General features: G+C 38.4%; 1 protein-coding gene across 1 annotated transcript in view; it reads right to left on the bottom strand.

Moving 5' to 3' along the window:
• Window positions 1-25370, bottom strand: part of LOC135222704 (histone acetyltransferase p300-like) — a 71085-nt gene that overhangs the window by 2710 nt on the left and 43005 nt on the right. Inside the window, 12 exon segments of the mRNA XM_064260890.1 lie at window positions 2844-3139; window positions 4095-5487; window positions 5807-6067; window positions 7385-7735; window positions 7962-8042; window positions 8175-8332; window positions 8600-9768; window positions 11459-11735; window positions 13902-14019; window positions 14323-14471; window positions 20932-21741; window positions 22524-22997. Of these exon segments, the coding sequence (XP_064116960.1) occupies window positions 2844-3139; window positions 4095-5487; window positions 5807-6067; window positions 7385-7735; window positions 7962-8042; window positions 8175-8332; window positions 8600-9768; window positions 11459-11735; window positions 13902-14019; window positions 14323-14471; window positions 20932-21741; window positions 22524-22997 (5537 nt within the window).

Raw genomic sequence — 25370 nt, 5'->3', positions numbered from 1 at the left:
TATAAGCATAAAACTGTAACCTTATTTATTTCCCTAAACACACTGTAACTAGAAAAAAAACCCAACAGATGGTAACATTACAAAGCAGATTCCTTCGATTACTTTTCGAAGGTTTACCCTAAAAAATTCCAAATAAACACATGAAATAATATATGAATTCTATGGCCTAATATATGAATTCTAATAGTTATTTATGTAATTGTATTCCTTTCCCTTTTACCCTTTAATGAATTAATTTACTAATTACTTTTATGTACAGTAGAGACCCAGTCCTCGATGATACTAGAGCTCAAAATTATCAGATTTCAACATCAGATTTCAAGTACATTTTGCACCTGAGCTCAAACACAAAACTGGAATCCGACCAAATGAATCATGATTTTTGTAAACAGAAGTGGTTTGGTCAGTCACTGGTGGTTGGCGTTTTTCCCATGCCCATTTGGTGAGGAAAACGGTAAGAACCACAATTTGAACTCGAGAAGATTATTGAAAATTATTATGAAAGTGGCATTTGTGTGACAACCTTAAAATCCTGCTGAGATCTTTAATGATAGGCTAACCCTTGAAGTTTCATAGTTGTGTCAATAAGTTAACTACTGTCACAACTACCGACATTGTACAAAAAAACATTTGTAATAATAATAAAACCGGTTATTCAAGTGAATCACTTGCGATACAACTTTTGATACTGTAAACAAAACTGTAATTACCATGAATAATCACCATAATTAGACGTTAGGATGAGCGAGCTCTCACTTTGTTACAGGTGTATGATCCTATCCATAATTCTAAACACTGAAAAGCTCTATAAAAGTAAATATTTTCTGAAGAAAATAATCTTTAAGAAAAGTTAAACATACATATATTACAGAATATAAGCATTGTCATCGTACGCCATTTGCATCTGATATTGTTTGGGCTCTCAAAATCTCGGCTGATTGAGTACTATCGATTACCTCACTGCCATTACTTGGCTGGTAGAAGCGATCTACTTCAAGGTACTTTTTTTTTGTAAATTAACGAAGTTGAGTTTAAAACTGCACAATACTTGATTGTATTTAAGTGTAATTTTGCCTGTTCTGAACACCAATTTCACCTGCTCCGTTATTTTTCCTTTCCTTTTATAGTAAAGGCAAATAACGTTAGCAATCAGCCGTTTCTCGATTTGGTTGTTTTGTTACACTCACAGATATCCATTAGCAAAAGCCAAATAATATTTGCACATTGAGAATAATGATCATTTTAATAAAACCCTTTTTTTACTGTATTAATCATATTGCATTGCATGTATCATTACCATATCAAATTATAATGAACACAGAGCATCGCATCTGCCATTTGCATTCTGGCTTTGATCATATTCTTAAAATAATCAGCTGATTTCATTTTACCAATATGATTACTGTCTCAAGTTGCTGAATGGAACTTAATTTACAAACAAATGCTGGGCTTAAGAATTGCAGCTACTTTATTTGTGTGTTGTTGTTGTCAGTTTCAAGACAGTGCTTTTGCCTGCCAAAACATTTTGCAGTATGTTCATTGTTTGTAGTCCCAGTCGTGCTTGACTTACGATACTCATAATTCGTAGTTCCCAGTCGTGCTGGACTTATGAGCCTTGTTGTTTGTTTACCAAGGAGCAATATTTTCTTGGCAGTATTTTATAATCAAATTAGAGGGTTTTACGATATCGATACTTCCCCAGTTATCCTTAATATTGGGATTCTTTCCAATTTTAAAGAAATACATTTATGACGATCTACTTCCAATGGGTATTACTCCGCCAATAATGATGTCACATTCATAAAGCATAAAGAGGCTATGAAAAGTGCCCCTATTTAACAAGGATACTTCATGGAAAATAAATAAATAAAAAAATAATAAAACACGTATTGAAAGATACTTCAAAATGATTTTGTATACAGTACTCCAGCAGACTGTAAGTTTATGATAACAGACATAATTCAGCTTATTTTCAATATTTTATTAATTTGCTGTAATAACTAGGCTGGACTTTCAATGTTTTATTATTAGAAACAATAACAGTGTCTACCCCTTGCAGTACATACTACATACCTAGACCAGCCTATGGCACTCGGTCAACCATCGATAATATGGCTGCATTGGGCGTAGGCAGGGCAGCTATTTTAATACAGTATATATTTAAAAATGAAAAAATGTGTGTCTAATATGGTATGTTATCTAAAACTGAACTTATTTAATTGTAAAAAGGCATAAATTTACGTGAATGTTTTTTATAAAAAAGGCCTAGTTTCTCGGACGAGTCAGTAATGTGCTCGACAACTGATCTACAGGTCCGGGTTCGATTTTCCCCCTCTGCCAACGCTAAATAGGAGCAATTTATTCCTGGTGATAGAAATTCAATTCTCGATATGGTCTGGATCCCACAGTAAGTTGTAGGTCCAATTGCTAAGTAAGCAATTGGTTCCTAGCCACGTAAAAATATCTAATCCTTCGGGCCAGCCCTAAGAGAACTGTTAATCAGCCCAGTGGTCTGGTAAAGCTAATATAAACTTTTGTATAAAAAGGAAAGGTTAGGGTAATAACTGGTGGTCAAGAATGGATTAATCCATTTTTAGTTATTTCATATGGGGAAAAATTAATTCAGATCTCAACTAAATCGCATCTCATCGCTGCTACTGGAATGGATTAGCATCGAGGTCCGGGCTCTATTGTATAATCATGAATATTCATTACTCCTCTCTGCTTGTTTCAGAGGAACATTTACAAATTACAAAATATAGTTGAAACAATAAATGAATTTCCAGGAGTTATAACTCAAAACTATCTTACACCAGTTAATACTTCTGAAAACTGCCACTTACTTATTCCACATTTCCATGCCAGGAAGTCCTCTGTTCTGTGACAGTTGTTGTTGCTGCTGCTGCTGCTGTTGCTGTTGCTGCTGCATCATATTTGGTTTCCCCAGAGGGGGCATATGTGTGACCTGAGGTCCCATGGTAGGCATTGGGCCCATGGGCATCTGAGCACGAACTTGCTGTTGGGGAGCCATGTGCTGAGGCATCATCGGGGCTTGGTTAACCCCTCCATTACCAGGATTACCCTTGCCGTAACTTACAGCTGTGGCAGGGCCTTGTTGTCTTGCAGCTTCTTCCTGAACCTAAAACATAAGAAACCCTTAGTCCAAGTAGAATACTATTCTTCCCATTTCAGCTATTACCTAGTCTGTTGACAGCATAAATCACAACTCAAATCAATACTTTGCCATAACCACAAAACCATAGGTTGCAACATTTTTAATAGTTTCAAATAACGTTCAAAATCAGTTTCCATATATTACACATACTTTAATGGTTATTGAAAGGCAACTGATTTATGGCTAAAATATCAGTATTATACTGCTAAGACTGAACACACTCCTTTGCACTGTATGTATCTATTATTAATAACAAAAGTTTTAAAAGAAAACTATCAAACATTAATATAATGAGACCACCAATTCATTTTGAGAGACTAAAAGGACTAAAAGCTAAGACAGACGAGACCAAAGGCATCTGATTGGAAAGGCAAAAGGTTATGCATGTGGGGCAGAAAGGATGATGCAAAGAACCTTTAGTTCTATCAACAAAGTACCAATCAAGGCTCACAATGTAACCACTCAAGAAATAACCTACAAAATATTTCACATATTTATGCTAAACATTCTTATAATGCATCATTTGACTCTTAATATCCCCTCCCCTCCTCACAATCAAAATTCCTATTACATTCGTTAAAAGTCAAATTGATTAATAAATACTGGTGAACATAAATTGCACAGTTGTAAAGTCAGTATACCCTTGAGTTACCTATTAAAAAAAATAAAAAGTGGATTGAAGCTATCATAAACACAATGAATTCAGCCACATAAAAGATAGTTCAAATAGATAAATCAAGATGACAATTACTCTATGCATAATTTGGTGCAACATGAACAACTTATATGACTGCCATGGAAAATCTATGTACAACTAGAAAAAACAACTGATATTCAAGTAATTGTTTTGCTAAAAATCACTATTAGATTAATATTTAACTTAAAATATTTAATTTAAATCATAGAAAATAAAACTTACCTGGGCAATTGCTTTCATAACATTTGGGGGTGGTGGTGCCTGTGTGGCTGGTTTCACGCCTGGCACTGTTGGAGTGTGGATGGGGCTTTGTACTGGCTGTGAGGTTGGAGGATTCGATTGTGGTAATGAAGGCATACTGCGAGCATTCATCTGCTGCATTCTCCTCTTCATTAACTGTTGCTGCTGGAATCTCTGCTGCATTTCTTGCTGCCTTAATTTCTGCTTGATATTATAGCAATATGGTACAACACACCTCTGCTCTTTACAATTTCTTGCATGATAACAGCACAGAGCAATAAGCTGTTTACAAATTGAACAACCACCATTACTTTTCTGCTTACATGACTTGGTATGAGATAGAACACGTTTCATCTTCTGGCAAGATGGGAGCCTGCAATTTGCATCTCTGCACTGAGAAGCATGCACCAACGATTGTATGCAACGCTGCACAGACTGCCTGCGTGCCTCCTGTGGGTTGAGGTTTTTGTTCTCTGTGGATGCAGAGCCGTCTTCGAGGTCAAGCCCAAGTTTAATCATCCTATGAGGATGGCCCTCATTCTTGAAGCAAGTCACACAAAGATCAAAGTCATCACACTCCTGGCAATGGAACCTAGTTTCAACATGGGCCTTACAATTATTGCACGTGTACACAAACCTATCCTGGCTTTGGTTATGCAATTCATACATCATGACCATGGTAGAATATTTTGCTCGTCGCAAGGAGGAGAACTCAAGGTGGCGTTCACTTGCTAAAGTGAGGAAGGCATCTCTGCCATCCATGAGATCACATACCATCACAGGGTCAGGGTCTTGTATGGGTGGTAGACTAACAGCACTCTGGGCACTATGTAACCTAATGACAAAGAAGACATCTTTGTGCTTTTCCATTGTTGCAAAGATTTTCTGTGCTAAATCATTGCAGCCAGCTGCACTGCTTTTACTCTTAGACTTGTTCTTTTGTTGATTTTTGTTCTTATTCTTATTTTTCTGCTTCTTCTGCCCTTTCTTCTTGCCATCCTGACTGGTCTCCTCTTCTTCTTCCTGACCCATTGCTGCTTGAGCAGCTGCCTCTGCAGCTGCAGCCTCCTCCTGTTTTCTTTTTTCTTCCTCTTCTTGGTCTAACTCCTTTATACTCTCTTCCATGACATTAGGCCAAAAGTCACCTTCAAAGTAAGGCAATTCTGCCGGTGATTTCATGTTGTCCTCATAAGCCTGTTTATGTATATCCTTATAATCTAAAACTATTCTTTCTATGATGCCTTTATCAAGCATCTTCTTGTACCATTCTTGCAGGCGTTTTGGTTTAGGAATCTTCTGATCACTGGGGTGACAATGGAAAATGTAATCATCCCCCTCTGAAGGTGGACAAGCCCAAATATGGGCCATTGTGTACCTGAAGGTAAAAAAGAAAAAATCATCATACATTAGAACTATTGTGTGTAAAATCCTGAGTAATCTTAAAATTTGTAAGTCTTCTGAAGTCAGCGAACACATGTGGGGGTGGGGCAACATTGGGGTGGGGTGGGGGAACTTAAATTACACTCAAATTTCTACAGTCATAATTTAAATTTCATGAATCAACCACATGACTATAGCATTAAAGACAAGCTAAATAGATTTCTGTAAAAAGCTTTGTAATTCCAAATTATTAAGCTCTTGACACCCATAAAAACACACAAATTAAACTACCAACAATTATGACAGAGACTTACCCTAATTGCTTAACATAATCCAGGTAACCAAGTAATATTTCATGGTAGACGGCAGTCCTATACTGCCTAGGTTTAAAGAAATGTACACTATCTAGGTATGCTAAATACACTCTCCGAGTGTTTGGAGAAGGGCTGTCAGAGCCGTACTCCTGAACATGCATACCAAAGAAACAAACGTCGTGCCCATCAATGTCTTCATAAGCAAACAATGCTTTGGCACGATATGGGAACTCTGCAGAAAGCTGCCCAGTATCCACAAACCTGGAATAAAATTTTAAATGCAATATAATGAACCATAGTATTAAATTACATAGCATGACTATAAAGACGAGTAAAGCTAAGCATAACCAGATCATCTTTCATTTAGGGGGAAAAATGATATGAATTAGCTTGATATAGAGTGGACAACACTTTTGGAAGTGAGAATGATGTTTTTTTTCTTCACCTGTCTTTAATATTGCCCTTTACATACAAAAATCATAAGTTTACATATACACTCCATGTTCCTTTGATGTAGAAAACAATGTAAACAGAGTAATTTCGTTCCTTGCATTTAAATACCTCCATAGACCTCAAAGATGAAAAAAGTTAACATCCATAACGCCCACAATAATTACAAAGAGCAGTATGATTTGATACATAAAAATTAGTGGCTTAAGGCGTCAGCTTTGAAGATGTATACCGTTTACTTTCATAAACGGTATAACAACATGCTAACCTGTAGTAATAATGTCTGCCACCTACTATACCTGACTTTACAAGCTCGTAACTCAAAAGTAAGAAATTGGGGCATTCTCCCCTTCTCCAAGTGATGCCTCATATGTAATATGCAATGACTTGATATAAATTTACTGTTGAAAATGTTTTGACCCTAATGAACACTTAAATGAATTTTGTAAGACATATAAAGTATTGTATCCTATAAAAATATTCAAGCAGGAAGGAAGTAAAAGACATGTCACTGTATGAAACTGTCAATATCAAATCCCTGAATAAAGCTACCAATGCTTGGGTTATTGCTAATTTGGAATTGGATAAGAAAGATACTCATCCTATGCTTACAACAAATGCTTAAAAAGCTAATAACAGTTTGGAACAAAAGATCAAAGTGGGAATAGAAAAAGGGGAGGGGAGAAGAAATACATCTGAAATTATAAGAACTTCCTAAAAACTGAATTGGGAAGGTGTGTACTTTAACAAGAAAACTGAATTACAAATCTAGATTTATATAGATGCATAGAAAATTTTGTCTTATTAGAGGTAAGATACTCCAGAAACAAACTGTAAGGTTAGATTTGTGACTAGGATAATAAGTGTAATTTGAAGCTTATTCTGGGATTATTACTGTACACCATTCACCTCATTGCGAGTGCTTGTCTCATGAAACTAGTTCTTAATAATAATGCTTATTACTAAGCATTATCATTTTCACTGAGTAATTTTCAATGTTGAAATATTTCCCTGACACTTTTGCGATTTTGAATATCTAACTTTTTAGTTGCCTCAACCAATTCCCATTTTAAGTAGAGGTCAGCCCGACCTTCAATGACATGCTGAAAATGAACAATAAGATCTTACCTTGTCTTCATGCCTCCTTTGACTTCAACAATTTTATCCGTAGAAGATACAACCCTGATATAGACCTCACCCGCACCTGCTTCTTTCTTTTTTAAAAAGTTGTTTACCCGTGCCTCCAGAAAGTTACTTAGCTTAGTAGTTGGAAGTTTCTTAGCAGTAAATTTATTTTCTTTCCGTTTCTGATTCTTTTTTCTAAGACATCCATCACACACAAAGCCTTGGGGCCAAATGTTTTCCATATATAATACACATATTTGATGCTGTTTACGGCCACAATCAAGACACTCGACTAAAGGTTCTAAATCCAAAGCATCATTTTTCATTTCCACAAACTGTGACTTCTTGATTGTCCTGGGAGAAAAGATAACAGGCATGATAGATTTGAAACATCTGCATAGCTAAACACTTAATATAAACATGGGAGTCTTCTATGACCACTATTCCTAAAAACAAAACAAAACCAAAATTAAAATCATATTTCATCTTTCAAACCCCCAACAAATTCACTGGTTTTCTATTGAAAAATATTTTCATCACAGCCAAACCATTTCAAACTCAACATCAATAATATACTTACAAAGCTGGCTGTGAGGGATCATCGCCTAAGGTTATGCTGTCCCCTTGTATATCATTGAAACACTTGACACAGTAAGTATACCTGGCAAAGGAATAAAGGAGGTCATCAACAATTTCAACTTCAATCCAGAATAATTGGATTTAAATCAATAAATAAAGATTTCACAGATTATTTATAGCAATGAAGATGGAGGGAAGGAAATATAAATAGTACCTGTTTTGGTAGCTGAAATATTTGGCATCACGAACAATAGTACAAAGTTGCTTTCCATAGCAACACAACACCTGGGGGTTGAAGGTATACTTTCGTCCACAGCAGTAGCCAAGCTGCTGCATTACTGGATCAATTTCTGCTTCAAACACCTCAGCAAGCTGTTTGTAAAGATAATATATACTATATATAATAAAGATAATATATACTATATATAATAACATTCTCAAATACACAGTATAAAAAAACTCTTGTCTCAAGTTTACAAGCAGATAAAATCAAATTTCCCCTATAAAACCAAGAGAACTTATGAAAATCAATAAAATCATTGCTCAACACTGGTATGCATCCAGTACTCTCATTTATAAACTTGCAATTAACGAAATAACTCTTGTACTGAAGGTACTTAATATTGTAGAATGACATACCTTTGTGCAGTATCTGTAGACACGAGATGTTTTCCTATTATAAATCCAAGCATTATCAAACATAAGCCAAACATCATCAACATAATCCCAAGGATCTGTATATTGTCCTGTGTCTAACTTCCGCTTGATAGTTGACAAATCCATGGGTTTTTTAATGATGTCAAAGTAATCAGGAATGCCTAAGGCATGGGGATCAACTGGTTGTCTGAAAGGAATTGATTCTGGATCCTGACGGTACAGCTTTTCCAGTGTTGGGACTAGGTGTTGCCGCAACTCATCAGGTTTGAAAAGAGGGGCTCTATCTTTTGGCGCTGGTGGTGAAACAATTTGAGCTGGATTTGTTGGTGGTGGTGGTGGTCTCCTGGGGGCAACACCACTACTGGCAGGCTTATCACCTATGGCTGGTCCCTCACCAGCTTTATCAGGTTCAGTTGGCGTCATTGTTACTGGGGTCTTGGGCTCATCTTTCACACATGGTTCCTGTTTGACATTCCCCTCTTCTAATGAGGTATTGACTTCCATTGGTTCAGATTTAATTTCAGTCTTAATATCCTTTCCTTCCGATTCTTCAGATTCAGCTGGCATGTCAGCAGGCTCACTCTTGACATTCATGGGGCAAGGTTTAATGTCCGACTTATCATCAGTCATCTCTGAAGGCGTAGGCTGATTCCCCATGGCATTGTCTTTTGTATGAATAGATGTCAGAGCTACAGTATTCTCACTGTTTGCATTAGTTGTGATAATTCCTGGTTGGGAGGTTGGTGGGAATGAATTTTCTGAAGAAGTTAAACTATTGATAGAACTAACACTACTCTGTGAACTCATGCTATTCATTGGGATGCCCAATGTAGCAGCCACTGAAGACACAGGTATGGCAGGTGAGGTGCGATTTGGAATTTGGTTCATGGCCTGGGTATCATTTGCAGTACTGTAGGGAGGTGGGGGAATGTTAGGCCGTGGAGCTCCAGGCATGCCATCTGTGTGTTGAACTGAACCAGGAAACTGTGGAGTACCAGTAGTAGGAGCAGTTGTTGTAATGGGACCAGCAATAGGACCTATGCTCATCTGCTGATTATTCTGACAACCAGTTGATGGCTGTGAGGCTTGGCTGTTAGGCATTGGAAGGTTTCCTCCTGGGTGAGGCACACGAGGCCCAGGGGGAGGTCGACCTGCAAGATCAAGGAGGGCCCATTGAGCATACAACAAACTGGATATACACAGCAAAATTTGGTTCAGGGAAACTAAAAGTCAAGAAATTTGCAAACCCTGAAGGCCCAGGATGCCTTGGAAATTCTTTGCTGATCAGCACACTTGGTAACAAATTGGAACTGTCTGAGATTTACCTCTTGCTACTTTTTGAAGTATGTTTCATATTGTCTTAAGATAGTTAAAAAATGGAGGTGTCTGTCTGTCTTTGTATGCTTTATCTCATATTTCTCACATTAAAAGTAGTAACCAGAAACACCACACCAAACATAGCAGCACTTACACCCCTTTCTATGGGAAAAACCATGAAACCAGCTCTTCTATATATACACACTCACACACGTTGCAAAAATATAACATTTCTCCACCATCCAGCAGGGGTGGTCCCTTCATTTTCACTGACCTGACGTGGTAACGAACTAATTCTAACAGTCTTCAAAAGAACAAAACCTACTGATACCTTAAAAGCAATTCTAGGAGGATTGTTTTTAAAATACCCTCATGATTCACCATGAACTGATGAATTATGGATGGACTCTAGTTCCTTAACACTAGGAGCTTCATACCCCTCCTAGCCTTTTGCCATCCTCCTTCCCCTTTCAGTTCTTCGTGTAGTATTTGTACCTAAAACTTTCACCTTTCATACACATTCTACCTTCACTCTTCACTTCCAAGATTTGGTGATCTACCAATATTTTGCACACATTACTAGCTTTTTTAATGAACCAACTCCAAAACACCTCTTCTCTAATCCTACCATCAACAGAAATATTTATTCCCCCAAGCTTCAAGAGAATCTACTCCTGACATACTCTTTATACACATACCAATTTACACTGCACATAAGTCAACACTCAAGGAACCAGCAAATTTTTCACTTCTACATTTTATGCCACTTTCAAAAGGAGTATGCTTCACCCAAAAACTCAAAAGTTCTGTATAACCAAAGAGGATGGTGCACCATTTATCAGTTTTTGTACAGTATGTATGTATGCATACAATAATAGCAAAATTATTGTATGCTGAAAAGGTTTACTGGTAATTGTACTCTAGCAAGTGGAAATCTTGCAATATATTTTTTTTATGGTGGTTTCATCACAAATTCTTATTTGACTTTTTTATACATGGTAACAATGTGCAATATGTTTTCAGATGCTCAAGACTTATTGCTGCAGTACTATAAATAAAAGAAAATTTATAAGAAGTGAACTAAAAAAATTCAATAATTAGTATGTTGTACCAGATGAAGTCATGCTAAATCAATGCACTGACACAACTGAATGTGGACATTGCATCAACCAAAAAATGCCCTCAACTAATGAGCATTGCCCCCTTTTTGTGTTTACTCTTCAATACCAGGAAATACAGTATATATATATATAAAATCATGGAACATATTTATATGAAAATGCAAAAATTGTACCAATATTATGGCACTTTGAGAAGGTGGTAGTTGAAATTATTAGATGAAATAATGCTCCAGTAAAACACAAAGACTGAGGCATATTTAATAATCATATGGTATTAACTGTAAAATTTGTGAATGAAGTATTTGTGTGTGGAACACTTGAGAGATGTTTTCCAAATATATGAAGACATACTTGTATCTCACTATTCTCTGTCAAGAAACCCAAATTCGTCACATTTACTCACCAATTGGAGGTGTTCCTGATGTAGTTGGAGTAAGAATTTGACCTGGCTGAACCATGGGGCCAGGTTGTAAAGGTACAGGAGCTTGTGCTGTCCCTTGAGTTGGGGCTTGAGATGGGGCAGGAGCTGGGCATGGTCCTTGACCTGCACCAGGTCCAGGTCCACCTGGACCAGGACCAGCAACCCCATCACGAGGTAAATTCTTTCTTTGTAGCCTTTTTTCTTCAAGCTCCTTCTGAATCTTGTAAATTTTCTCAGCCAAGAGATGGTAATATTCAGGCTACAAAAAAGAAGAGAATGAACAATCTTAGTATAAGCTGGCTTATGATATAAACATGCAATCGAATAAATACCCTAGAAAAAGAAATCTAAAAATATAAGAGTATAAAATTTATCACTATACAATAAACAAATACAAGGAAATAACATCTACATGATGACTTGGACTTAGGAATAGGTAGTGGGTGAAGCTTTTATGAAGTTTGACAGTTCATCATGGGGCAATGATGGACAACACAGAGTATTATAATTATTATTATAAAATTAGTTTAACCAGACCACTGAGCTGACTTTCACTCTTCAAAGGGCTGGCCAACAAATAGCGTAAAAAGGGCTAATAGAAATCTTTTATTAAAATGTCTTTTTATTCCCAAAACGGTAGAATGCATGGAGGCAACGAATCATGTATAAAAAATTTTTGGACCACCATACAGTAAAACATTCCAAGGTCTACTGACAAGACCACTTTATACTCCAGCTAGTAATATTTAATTCTCATATCAATAACAAACCTTGGAAGGAAAGAAGGATGACCCTTAATTACTAGTAAATCAAACAAATAATTTCAGGAAGTTCTAACACTCAAGACAGTATGATCTGGTCAAAAGTTGTAAGCCTATAACTAGCCATTGGGACTACCTGTCTAACAACTCTTAGCCATGTATAGACAAGGACCAAAGAGCAAGCTACCTAAATACATGTACTCTGCTCACCATGATCATGGGGCTATACCAGGAATAAAAATTTACCTTTTTTACCAAAAAGTGTTCTTAATGCAGACTCGGGTAATGCCTATCCCTCTGACTTGTGCGAAGCAGACTCGGGTAATGCCTATCCCTCTGACTTGTGGGAATGAAGTTTTCTTCAAAAATGCTTAAGATTTCTCGAGACATTCCTTGACCAAAGGTCCACCACAACCTTTGAGATTGGGTGATAAGAGTATCTAGACTTGAAGAATGGGTGGTATGAGAATTTAGTTTTGAGGGCTAACCTAGCTGGAAACCAGGGAATATCTTTCAATCCCTCGAACAAATTCTGACGAGGAAATCCTAGGTACCAGCTAGCTGGCAAAATACAGACTGCAGTATTAGAAGTGAAACTTGGAGAAAACAGAAAGTCCACTAATACCATTCCAAAACATTAACGTGTGATTGCACAAAATAACGAGGCTGGATAGGTCCTTAAAACCCACCCCTCTTCTCATCACAATTACTACATAGAAGGTAAGTGAGAAGAACAGAAGTATGAGTAATGGAGGAGACAAGACTGCAGGGCACTCACCCAATGTAGAAATAAGATATATTATACATTGGTCTACATGATGCCTACAAAGATTTTCTGAATTATCAAATAAAAAATGATTTTCATAAACACCTACTATAGTATTTTCACATCAACCGTGCATTTGATGTCTAGGCCAGTCCCTTACAATGCTTCTGATTGGCTATTGATAAGCCAATCACAGGGCTGGAAACACTCAGTCTCTCTCTAGAGTTCACATAGGCAGGATGTGTGTTCCACCTCTCCTGAGGGGTACTTTTGAAAGACGCATCCCTCAGGAGAGGTGGAATATAGATCCTACCCATGTGAACTCTAGAGACAGAGTGTTTCCAGCCCTGTGATTGGCTTATCAACAGCCAATCAGGAGCGTCGTAAGGGACTGGCCTAAACATCAAATGCACGGTTGACATGAATATACATTAATCACAAACAACCTTATTCCATTCAGGAACTCTCCTACCAAAACTACTTGCCAGATCCTGGAACAAAAAGACCCCGCTATGCAAGACAGACTTTGTTATATTGTCCCACCACTTCCCGTTCTTACGTGTGTAGATTTATTCAATGCAGCTCTTTCAAGATTAGCACATTACATATTTTGTGTCATGTGCCAAGATTAGCACCTTTACATGTTGTGTGTGATGTGCCATTCATATTCCTTTACTAATAGGTTTAACTTTTATCTTTCCTCCATTCTGACGGGGTTTTGTGGTGATTTGTTATTACAAGTATCGATGAAGAGAACTAAAAGATAGTGTAAAAAATTGCACGAGGCAGCTATGGACGAGAGCATTTTAAGTAGTCTCCAGCAGTATCTGCTGATAGGTATCATCTGCAGTGGGCCTTGTGCAGTATACTGCACAGAAAACTAATGATTAAAACTTACCCTTGAGTTAGCCATTTCGAACATGTCGCCTTCAACTTTTCTTGCGTATGCAACAAGATTTTGCATTCTCTTGTCCAGCATGGCTTGAGGATCTGTTGTTGGAAATATGGCCTGCACACTGAAAATACAAATACAATATATTACAACCAAATAAAAAGTATAACTTCATTTGATTACATTAGGGTATTTCTTATCAGGCAATTTAATATATTAATTTGTTCTATATAGTAGTTACATTGCCCATTGGATAACATGAAAAAAAGACAATTTTACATAAAAATGTCAAAATCCCAGCCTATATTTGTAAAAATGTATGAAGCACCCCAATAAATAGTTATAATAAATAACCAAACTCGACTTTAAATCTTTTACTGGAATTTAATAAAACAAGTCACAATGTAAGTTGGTGTTAAATACTCACAGCTTATGTACAAGGTGGTTTCTTAGTTCATTAGATATACTTTGGTGCCATTCTTTGGTCCCCTTCACAGGCTTGGCAGTAACAGCTCCAAAGGCAGGAGGTAACTGTGCAGGTTGGTTGGGCAGATTAAGGAAAGTCTCTGCTAAAGACTGCAAAGCAAAAAATAACCAAATTAATCATTCCATAAACCAAGAATAGACAATATAAACTTTTCTGACAATGATACATGCAAACATTTTAATAAGTTTACGGAAAAAAAAAAGAAGAAAAAAAGTTACTTTTCCAATCTTACAGCAAACTCAACTTGAAAACATTCCTCAATTCCTTTAGTAGTACATCTAAACATGTTCACATGCCTAATATTTGTGCCTGTACACCGCACGAATGCCAGTCCTTTCCTAGCAAGAGAGAAGCCAGTCTACTTACACAGGCACCATCTGGACCTACAAGTGTGAACAACTTTTTCTGACAGTACATTGTGTACTGGGCACGAAGAGAAGGTACCTTGTGAATAGGACATGAAGAGAAGATAAGAGGTTATATAGCCATATTTCTTGGCTGGTGCTTGGGCTTCCAGCCTCATCCAGGAATGTTCCTCTCCTGTTTGCCTCCCTTCACTGCTAATATGTGGTCCTTCTCTTCTAGTCCTAACTTTTACTGATGGTCAGCCAATGACCTGGCCTGTCTTGGGAGTGGCCTCCGCTACAATTTTGCAAAGAAGTTAGCTATATATGACTGCACAATGCCCCATAGGAGTGCCTTTCCTTTTTCTTTAGGTTCCTGCTATGAGTGGCTGTGACCGTTTTTAAGACCCGGTTGTGTTGACATTGGATCAACCAAGATGGGGATCTTGGCATCCATGTCACTGTCTACTTCCAGTCTTCTTTATGGTCTTGACTGTCCTTCAGCTAATCAGCTTTGGTGTGCTGCTGCTGTATCAACCAGGAAACAACCCTACTTGGTTTCTTGGAAGCCCTGCACTTTCCAACTACAGCCACAAACCTAGGTTTTCGTACGCCTCTCTCTTTGTACGTTTCGGTTTTTGTAGACCTTTAACTACAAAATTTTCTCTCAGTCACTGTACGCTTCCTCGGTTTACTTACACCCAGAAACATTCCATCCGGGGCCCAGCACGTGACCAGGCCCCGTATCTAGCGGCCAAATAAACCATCCCATCTTTTTTCGTGACCCATTCTGCTTTTGCTTTTGTGTTCGTTTTTGTGCTTTTTTATTCAAGTGCAACTGCCAAATAAGCTATCATGGGGCCAAAGAAAGTTCCAAGTGCCAGCCCTTCTGTAAAAAAAAAAAAAAAGTGAGAAACTGTATAGAATTTAAGAAAGAACTCATAGCAAAGTGTTGGAGGAAGTTGCATGCTGATCTCACTGAGAAAATGCCTACAAGTGCTGCTGTTAGTGAATATAAGGCCAGCTGAGGCTCGTTTGAAAAATTCAGAAAACGAATGGGCATAAATAATGTGTCTATTTCAGGGATTAAGGACGTTTGCAAAGTGGAATGACGTAAAAAAAATTTGTGGAGAAATATCATCCCAACCAAGTTGTAATCCATGTCTCCAACATTTTTAATGAGAATGCTGTGTTTAACTTAGGGCAAATTTTAAAGAAACTCCTGAAACAAAAGTCTCTGGACAGCTTTATTGTGCAACAGGGGTCCAGCAACTCTCAAGCTGGTCCTGGCGCCAGAGAAAAACGAAGATAAATAACCCCAGATAGGTCCTTGACACCTGAAGTCCTTCTGGAGGGAGATCCCCCCTCCAAACAATAACCACTCCTCCTCCCTCTCCCCTCCTCTCCGTCTTCCATACACTAACAGGTGTTATCCATAGAGGTAAATGGTAATGTTAAATGTTTATTTATTCATTTATATTTAATTCTCATTGTTTTATGTATGTAAAGCTGTGTTTATTCTCTATAAAAATTATTTTAAACAAATATTTTTGGGGGTCAGAACTCACCAACTGTATTTACATTATTCCATATGAGAATTATGTTTCAGTTTTCGTGGGAGGTTCTGGAATGGATTATGTATGAAAACCAAGGTTCCACTGTATGTCTTGCTGCTTTGCATTTCTTGGTTTTATGTTCAGAGGGAGTTGAGGGTAGTGTTCTACTGCGAGTCCTGTTGTGCAGTCACAAATAGGCTAGTTCTCAACTCTGTCTGCCCCCTCCTGGGAGTGGAAATGGGGGGTCAATTAGTGTGGAGCCTTGGGCTCTGTAGATACTCCATTTTATCTGCCAACTGTCTTTTCTTGATAAAAGTTCCCCTCTGTAGTCTTATCCATGTGCCTGCATCCTCTATTTAGCCACCCCAAAACAGGAGACTGTTCCTCAGTGAAGATAAAACTTTCAAGCTGAATGGAGTACCTTCAAAGGTGGTTTCAATGGAGCCAGCGAGAGTCTTCTGTTGAATCTCTTTTATTCCAGAACATTGAGTTGATAAAAACCAGTATTCAGCTTCTTCAAGCTAACATTTCTTTGACGGTATCTTTTCCATTTAAGAATCCACAAAGACCATCAATTGTCAAATGTAGGTATTTTATATACTAACTGACCCAAAGAACATTTTCTTCAGCATCCCTTTTTCAAAAGCTTTCAAGAAGCATTTCTGCTGTATATGGCAGGCTGAATGTTCCTGTGCCATGTCAGATGCTGGCTTTCCTGTCACTCTGTTAGCTTCAGCATTTTAGCCCAAGTGATATCTAGGATGCTTTATCTGGGTTTTTATTAGCTAGATGTTTAATGGGTATTGGCTTCTTCAGAAATGGTCTTTTGTCTCCAGCAAGTTCCACTAGTTACTTGTCAATCCCGAGTTTTGCAGCTGGCACTCAGTTGGACCTACCGCCAACCTACCCCATATTTTTCTGAGTTTGCTTCACATGAAGCAGTGGCCTAACTTTCAGAGCTTTGAGGACCTCCTCTGATTGTGGATGAGCCCCTCTGCCTACCACGCCCTTTGGCTGAACCTTGGCAGGTCTCTCCTGAGATCTTGTATGATCAGTTCAGTTGGTTCTGACTCACTCACTACAGCTTCCGATGGCTTCTGGTAAAGATTCCACCTTGATTTGTCCAACAATCAATATCCCAGACGTATAACAACTTCTTTAACAAGATTTCCTCCTATAGCTAATTTCTGGAGTACCTCTGTTCCCAGAACTCCCTACGCTTTTATCAATCAACTTGACTTTAAAGACAAGAATCCTACCTGACAAGTGCCAGATTAATAAGAGCAAGGCTGAAGCGAGTTCACCAGTATCCCAGCTTCCTACAGGCCCAACCAAACTTCTTGGTCCCTTTGAACAGTACCCCTACTAAGTAGTAAACACAGTCTAGAATGGTCAGGGTCAGATGTGTTCTATAAGCTGGCATAGGGGATTTTTGCTACTATGTAGAAATCATACATAGATTACTTTAGGGTCTCACTGGATAAATCTCACCAGTCTGCATGTTCTTTGAACCAGACTGTCTCCTTTCCTTGGACACTGGTAGCCTGATAGAAACTCAAAAGAATTTCCTTTTAGTGATCCAAGCTTCCACTATGTAGTCTGCAACTTGCTTCATTGGCACTGGTCTATTAGACAGCTGATGGTGAGTTTTTGGGCCACGTCGAACATTAGATAGTCTCCTATAATTTTCTGGTCTAGAAGGTAGTTCCCAGACCTCCTTCCTGACAACTCTCATTGGCTTCATGATGATGGTTTCCCATCCATTTATCCTCAAGGATTCCCATTCCCACTTGAATTATTCACACCACAAAGGGGGCCTCTACTGTCCAGACATTGGTTGAAGGGACCAGAACCCTGTTACCCAAAGATGCTCTGATTCCTGCCTATTTGTCAATGAAGCCACTGCATACGAGTTCTAGGAGCGGTGAAAGTGACTGCGGCAATTTCTGAAAGTCCACTCTCTGAAGCCAATCTAAATAACCTACCCATGTACAAAGAACTGGGTCAGGTATTAGAATGACTTCACAGACCAGACCAGCGGTGGTGAAAGCAGATAAACACAGAAAGGTAAATAAACAAGTGGTTGCAATTAATACCTTTTATGTTAAAGGACTCCAACTTCATGGGCTTGCATTCTCACTTGTTCTGTTTCTTTACTTTACCACAAAATTGCTTGTTTGTTTGTTTGCATGGTGTTTTTATGTTGCAGGGAACCAGTCGTAATTCAAGCAAAGGGAACAACGGCTTTACGTGAATTCCGAACCACGTCGAGTGAATTTTAATCACCAGAAGTACACATCTATGGCCCCTAAATGGAATGCTCATGAATCGAACTCGCAGCCACCAAGGTGGCAGGCCAAGACCACACCAATCATGCCACTGAGGCACTACCCACAAGCTTGTGGTGCATGCTCATGGATACCTGTAACTTTCTTTGGCCTGTGCAGAGGAAACGTTGTCCAGCTTTCATAGACCTTCAGGGTTCTCAAAGGGCTGTAAACCCTCCACCTATCTGAAGAGTAGAAGCACTGGAGTAATGGTCAGATCTCCTCTCTCTGGAAAAGGTACTCAGACCTTGGTGGTGCTTTCTTGTAAACTGCCTGGCTTTCATATTATTCGATTGCTCTCACAAGGCTGCAAACCTTACACCACTCTAAAGAGTAGCAGCCACTGGAGAAGTCCAAGTCAGGTCTCCTCTTTTTCTTTTGTTAGATGAGGTTCTCTACACCACCTTACTTCCTCTCCCAAGTTCCTAGGAGGAGGAAGATGATGCTGATAATGACTACTAAGACCTATGTTTCATACATCTTCTGACTGGTTAAGAGACTAATGTCTGTCGTTCCTTGACGTCTACCAACAAGGCAGACATCTCCGATATGACCTGAAACAGGCATCAACAAGACAACAAAAGGTTAATTACTGGGGAAGGCAAATAAAAGGGCAATACAATCTTGATATGCCCTCAACCCCAGTTTCATGGGTTAAGCCTTTGCCAAACAGTAAAAGGTGAAAGAGATGGCTTCCCAAATGCCCTGCTGCCAAGGAATCAAGAAGGGCTTTGGATGCTTGAGATTAAATACTGGATGGGGAAAGCCTCACTCTGAATGGTTGGAACATTGCAGCTGGTCCATCCTGTTCCCCCACCCCCTAATAGGAGGGGGAGTGGGAAGATGACATCACTAGTGGAGGCAACAAGGTATGAAGTGGCACTGAAACAAGAATAAATCTCTAAGAAAACCACTTCTCCCCAGCTTGGAAACCCAAGAAACACAAACTAAACAAGCCAGACATGCAGAACAATCTTGGTCTCTGCAACCCAAACACAAAGACTACATTGGTCAGTCATCTTGAGGATGAGAGATAGAATTCTTGGGCATCATGCCTATCACAAGCATGGAAACATTGGGCAACAGAGCTCCACATAAACAAACCATTCAAGCCGAAAAGCATTTGCCAACAGCCCTATGGATCACAAAGATGATTTTTGGCTGGCAAAAACAGGCTGCTGGTGAGATTCAGACACAAATATTACACGTATATATGATTAATGGGGTTGTGATGAAACAAATATGCATTAATACACTTTCTCTAGTATTTATAGTTTCTAATAATGAATCATAACGACTCCATTGCTATACGATGCAAAACTTCTGAAATTTTGCCACTAAAGTCTCTCCTATCGCTATTTTTTACAATTTCCCAGTACCTCAATACAATCCTCATCAGTGGTAGTCTGGTCTTCCAATTCTGCTGGCATCTAGAGGAGCCCACCTAACACTAAAATGTATCATTCCAAGAGTTGCATGAAGGATATGTCCAATCCATCTCTAGTGCCTTTGTATCATCATTATATATACTTCAGCAAAAACTAACCAACGTTTCAATCAATTTGTATTTTTCATAATGAACAAACCCTCAGTCTTGACATTAGGATAAATCTTATAGCACCAGCTGAAAACAGTATACTAGTTAACAAAAATTGTGTATGCAAGGGATTATTGGCATCTGTTCTTTACTGTATTTTTTCTATCCTGTCATCAGCTTCCTAATGTTCTTATTTATTGTTAAATCTATAGTCATTTTAAATCTGTATAGCAAACCTTTATGGTTAAATAAAAAAATTCATTTAAGGTAAGTATAGCAACATAAAACTGTACTGGAATTTAGAACAATTTTACTTTAATAAATTAGTGATTTAAGTAAACTTGGTTTCGAGGCTAATTCAGCATATACAAAGTTTGACTTGCCTGTTTTAGGTTTTCTTTACTTATTTAATAACTGAACTAAACCTTGCAGGTTTTTCTTACTATTCAGATAGTATTCCTGTTTTCAAAAGCAGAGACTATCTCCTAACAACTTCTAAGACTTAAAAAGTAGTTCTTAGGCTTCATGAATAAAAACAGGCACTGATTTTATCAAAACAAAATTTTGTCTTGGGTTTCATCACCAATAACAATAACCCCCGATATTTTAAGGCAACACTGCACAAAAAACTGCAATAATGTCATGGCACAGGACAATGTTGAAAGGCTGTAAAATTGCTAAAACAGGCCTTGTAAGTGTTGCAATTCATTACCACTGACACAGAAGCAAATCACTGATTAATATCTGTTCTCATTATCAAAAAATGAAAGATGGGAAAAACTTACCACAGGATTGTTTTGATTGAGGCCAACATTTGGGGGCTTTCCAATGATTTGTTGCTGCTGAAGAGAATTCATGGGAGCTGTGGCAGTAGTTGGACAACGTACCATCATTCCCGGCGAGTTGATAGCTTGAGGAGCTGTGGTACCCATCATACTTCCATCAGGAGCCTTATTGGGTACACAAGCTCTAACCAATTGCCCCTGAATACCTGGAGCTCCAGGTACTCCCATTGGTGTTCCCTGAACACCAGCTGGAGGACCTTGTTGGGCATTGGGAGGCATCCCTGATACACCAGCATTAGGAACCTGTGGTGGTCTCAAATTTCTCATCATATTGTCTGTTGGAGCTGTAGGGCCTGCCATAGGTGGCTGTAAATTGTCTCCTTCATACCCTCTTTTGACACCAGGCCTTGGTCCAGCATTCTGACCAGTGGGTATAGGTGGCATCTGTCCAGATACATTAGGAGGGGCAGGAGGACCAGGGGGACCTGTCAGATTGCCTGTCACTCCTCCTGGGCTGGGGGAAGGCTGAGATACAGTCGTTGGCATTTGACCTGGTACAGGTGCACCTCCACCTGCTTGGGCTGCCCCTGCCCCAGCAGCACCAGCAGCTCCTGCAGCTCCAGGCTGTTGTTTCTTGTCTGCCTGTTTCAAAGGTTCACAGACAGGGCAGTCTTGACGGGAGCAATTCTTCCAGTGAGATATGATTTGTCTTGAAGATGCACAATGTGGGACAGGGCAGGACTTCCCAGATTGACATGTGGTCATGTGTGAAAGAACACTCTTCATTGTCTTGCAGTGAGGTAAGTTGCACTGAAAACAAAGAAAAAATATTCTGTGAATTATTACAATTAAAGAAATTGGATGAGGGTATGTAATAATGAAGTACCAGACCAATAATAGGAAAATACTAGCTGTGATGCATGTTTACACAAAGTACTTAGTCAATGCAATGCTTTAAAAAATATGGAAACTTCGTCAAAACTAGGAGTACCTTGCCGGATTCATTACTACAGGACTTCAAGAAAAGCATCAAGATTAAAATTCACCGGCTACACAAGTCAGTTCTTGTCACAGTGTGAAGTGTACAGTGGGGTCACTTAATTGTAAAAGATTGAGATTCGAGAAAATTGACAACTTTATATTCATATTACTTTATTATTAATTTATAAACTTGGAAACATTTAAAAAATATTTTTCACTCTACAAATAGGAACCCACTACATACACCTTCAATATTACAAATTAGTCATGAACTGCTTCTACTCTTTTTATTAAGTTCTTACTAGTTTTTCCAATTATTAGATATATAATCCTTTTAATTTTATAACTAAACATTAACCCAAGTGGGAAGACCATGAGCAAAATTACAAAACAAACAAAAGAGCAAAATTATAAGACAAAGAAAATTTACATAATTCTTACCATGTTCATTTTAATGGATGGTCATTTTCCTGCTACTAGCCATGACATGCAATCAATTCACAATGAAATATAAGCTCTACAAATAAGCTATTCCTTTTAACCAAAGAAATTTCAGTCCATCCCAATCACAAAACTGAAAACAACAAACGAGGAGACAAGAGTCTACTCACCTGCCTCACCTCTCCATTTGCTTGACTTTCTCGACGCTGGCATTTATGGGCATGAAGCAGCAGTACCAGCTGTTGTTGGATTAACTTCCTTTTCTCTGGATCTGCAGGATTGGGTCGTGTTTGCCCAGGAACTATCTGTGTTGGACCTTGTGGGCCACCAGGACCACCTGGAGCTCCTGCTCCAGTAGCAATAGCTCCTGGGGGGCCTACTGGAGGACCACTTGGTACATTCTGTCCTCCAGGAACAGTTGGTCCCGGGCCACTTGCTTGCGGAACTCTGGGCATTGTCCCCATCATGCTCATGACATCCTGGTTTGGATAACGTGGTCCTATGTTCATGCCGAGAGGACGCTGACCAGGGCCCATTCCTGGGTTTACCTGACCCACATTTCCTTCAATTCCTTGAGTAACACCTGCACCACCAAAACTATAGCTTCCCGATATAGGAGGTTGACCCATTCCTGGTCCAGGATTCTGAAAAGAAGCACTACGGTCAAATATGTAAACATTAATCTTAACATAGGTGGCAACAAAATTAACCCATATTAACCAAAAACAAGCGATGGAAGTACTTAACATCAGGTGTCTAAATATCCACCTGACTATCAACTTTCAACATGGTAAATGTAACCGACTACAAAGTACTGTTTAAACTTCTTTTCATTAAAGTGTGACTATCAAACTCATTTCCCTAAAACATATAGGGTATAACTATTCCCAGACCCCCATTGAGAAAAATTCCAAGAAGCAAATTAAATCATCTCTGGTAGTTATCCCTGAATTGTTCAATTTCAGCAAATGCAAACCAATTTCTTCATTTCTGACAGGTAAGCATTTACTGCACCTTCTATTTATGGAACATCAATCTTGTTTAACTAAAGATGGACTTATTCTGCATATAATTTATAGTGTTTTCCATAGGGCAATTAGCCAATTTTACCATTCTTAAACTCTGAAATACATGACTTGCTCATCAATTTTTGCAAATTTATTCATAAGAAATATGGTATCTTTGCTTCAATCAAATGTTGGGTGTTAAGTTACTCAAGCTTTTAGAAGTAACCACATCATCCAAGGGTATGACCAGACCGCACACAGCGATAAAGTATCTCAAGATGAGCAGCAGCACCTGAGCATAGCATGGCCACACTGGAGCCACATTAAGATGCACGACACGTTAGTCAAAGTTGATCATCTGTGCAAATTTATGACTATCAATTTCGTTAAGAAAATCAGTTGAAAATATTTCCATGACGTTAGATGAAATACCATTAAAAAAATCTGGATGCATGATTTTAACTAGAGAAGAAAGGAACAGAATGAATTTTATATTCCATGTACAGTAAACAGTTGAAAATAGAGAGAAAAATTTTATGAATATTTATCTGTATAAGAGTCAAGGATCATTCAACTTCCTGCTCTGCAAACTTGAAGAGAGGCTGAATATACCTTTAACAAACTTCAAAAACCTTGTTTCTCCTAAAGGAAGATACCCAAAATCTGCGTTTTTTCAAAACATGTTACATTGTGTGCAACAAGCAGTGAGGTCCTCCAGTGTCGCCATCCGCATAAAAATGATTTGTTTCATAATTAGTGGCAAGTTGTGCAGATTATGTCATGCCACTTGCAGTGTGGCTGTACCCTAAGGTATGTGTTGTGGGATTCTCATTCTTGATCCTGAATAACACTTACTTTAAAATAAATGGCAAATACCTTTCTTTTCCAAAAACAGAAACATTGGTGACAATGACAGGAAAAATGCTTAAACTTGTGTACTCATAACATATTGAGTTACGCTTGTTTGAACTCGCAGGTATAAATGCTATTTATTAAAAGCTATCCATTCCAGTGGTTGCTTTCCTTGAACCTCAGGATAATCTTAATTTTCTTACTAGTATTTCATTTTGAGTATGGTATTTTAGAATTTTGTATCCTACCTGAATCTTGCTATATTTAGATAGTCTGCACCTGCAAACTCAAAGTTATCTGTTACAGGCAGACCCCGGTTATCGGCAGGGGGGCTTTCCGTTCCTGGGGACGTGATGATGAGTGAAAACAGCCATTAACCAAAATTCAGCAATTTATGGTGCCATAATGGCACTTATGGGACTACCTGTATGCAGTGTGGGTTGAACTTTAGTGGAACTGGCATACACAGCCAATTGTTAAGAGATAATCTTACTCCTTGCCACTCACAAAAAGCGACTAAAATCCTGACAAGCAACCATCTATCTAATTCATTGTATCCACTCCCTAGGTTCTTTCTGTCTCTGCAGTTTTCCTATTATGAATATTTAGCACCAAAACTTAACCTACTTGTGTTAGTAGGTACTGCTGGGGATCATGAAAGGCACGTGAAGGATAGTACTAAAGGTCTCTTTGATCAATGGATTGCTTTTTATTGACTACTATTAATTTATTGTCTTTGTGGCATTTCCTTTCCAATCTCTAGACCTTGTTACAAATTTTACATTTTAGAGGAATAACCCAAAAAGGACTAAGCAGTCTACTTATACAAGTACTTTGAAGAGTAAACAGTTTTGTTTGGCTCTCCAAATGCTTATCCTGCCCCTCAACAACTAGTCAAAAGTACAAATTAACCTTGTACATTTACTGTTTCCCATTATATTTAGCATTCATCCACTCTAACCTGTAAATGTCAAGGATTGATAATACTGTAATAATCTTCTGATTTGTTCAAATTAATTTTAGTGGAGCACAATTATATACATGATTTATTTTATTAAGAAAATCACAAGGAACTTCCACACTTCTTTACTTAGTCCTTCGCTAAGTAACATGCAGCTAAGAGCAGCTTTTGACAGCATGAGGCCAGTGGTGGTGTTC

Source organism: Macrobrachium nipponense, chromosome 8 (assembly GCF_015104395.2).
Source record: "Macrobrachium nipponense isolate FS-2020 chromosome 8, ASM1510439v2, whole genome shotgun sequence".
Classification (NCBI taxonomy): Eukaryota; Metazoa; Arthropoda; class Malacostraca; order Decapoda; family Palaemonidae; genus Macrobrachium; species Macrobrachium nipponense.
This window is presented reverse-complemented; position numbering and strand designations above follow the sequence as displayed.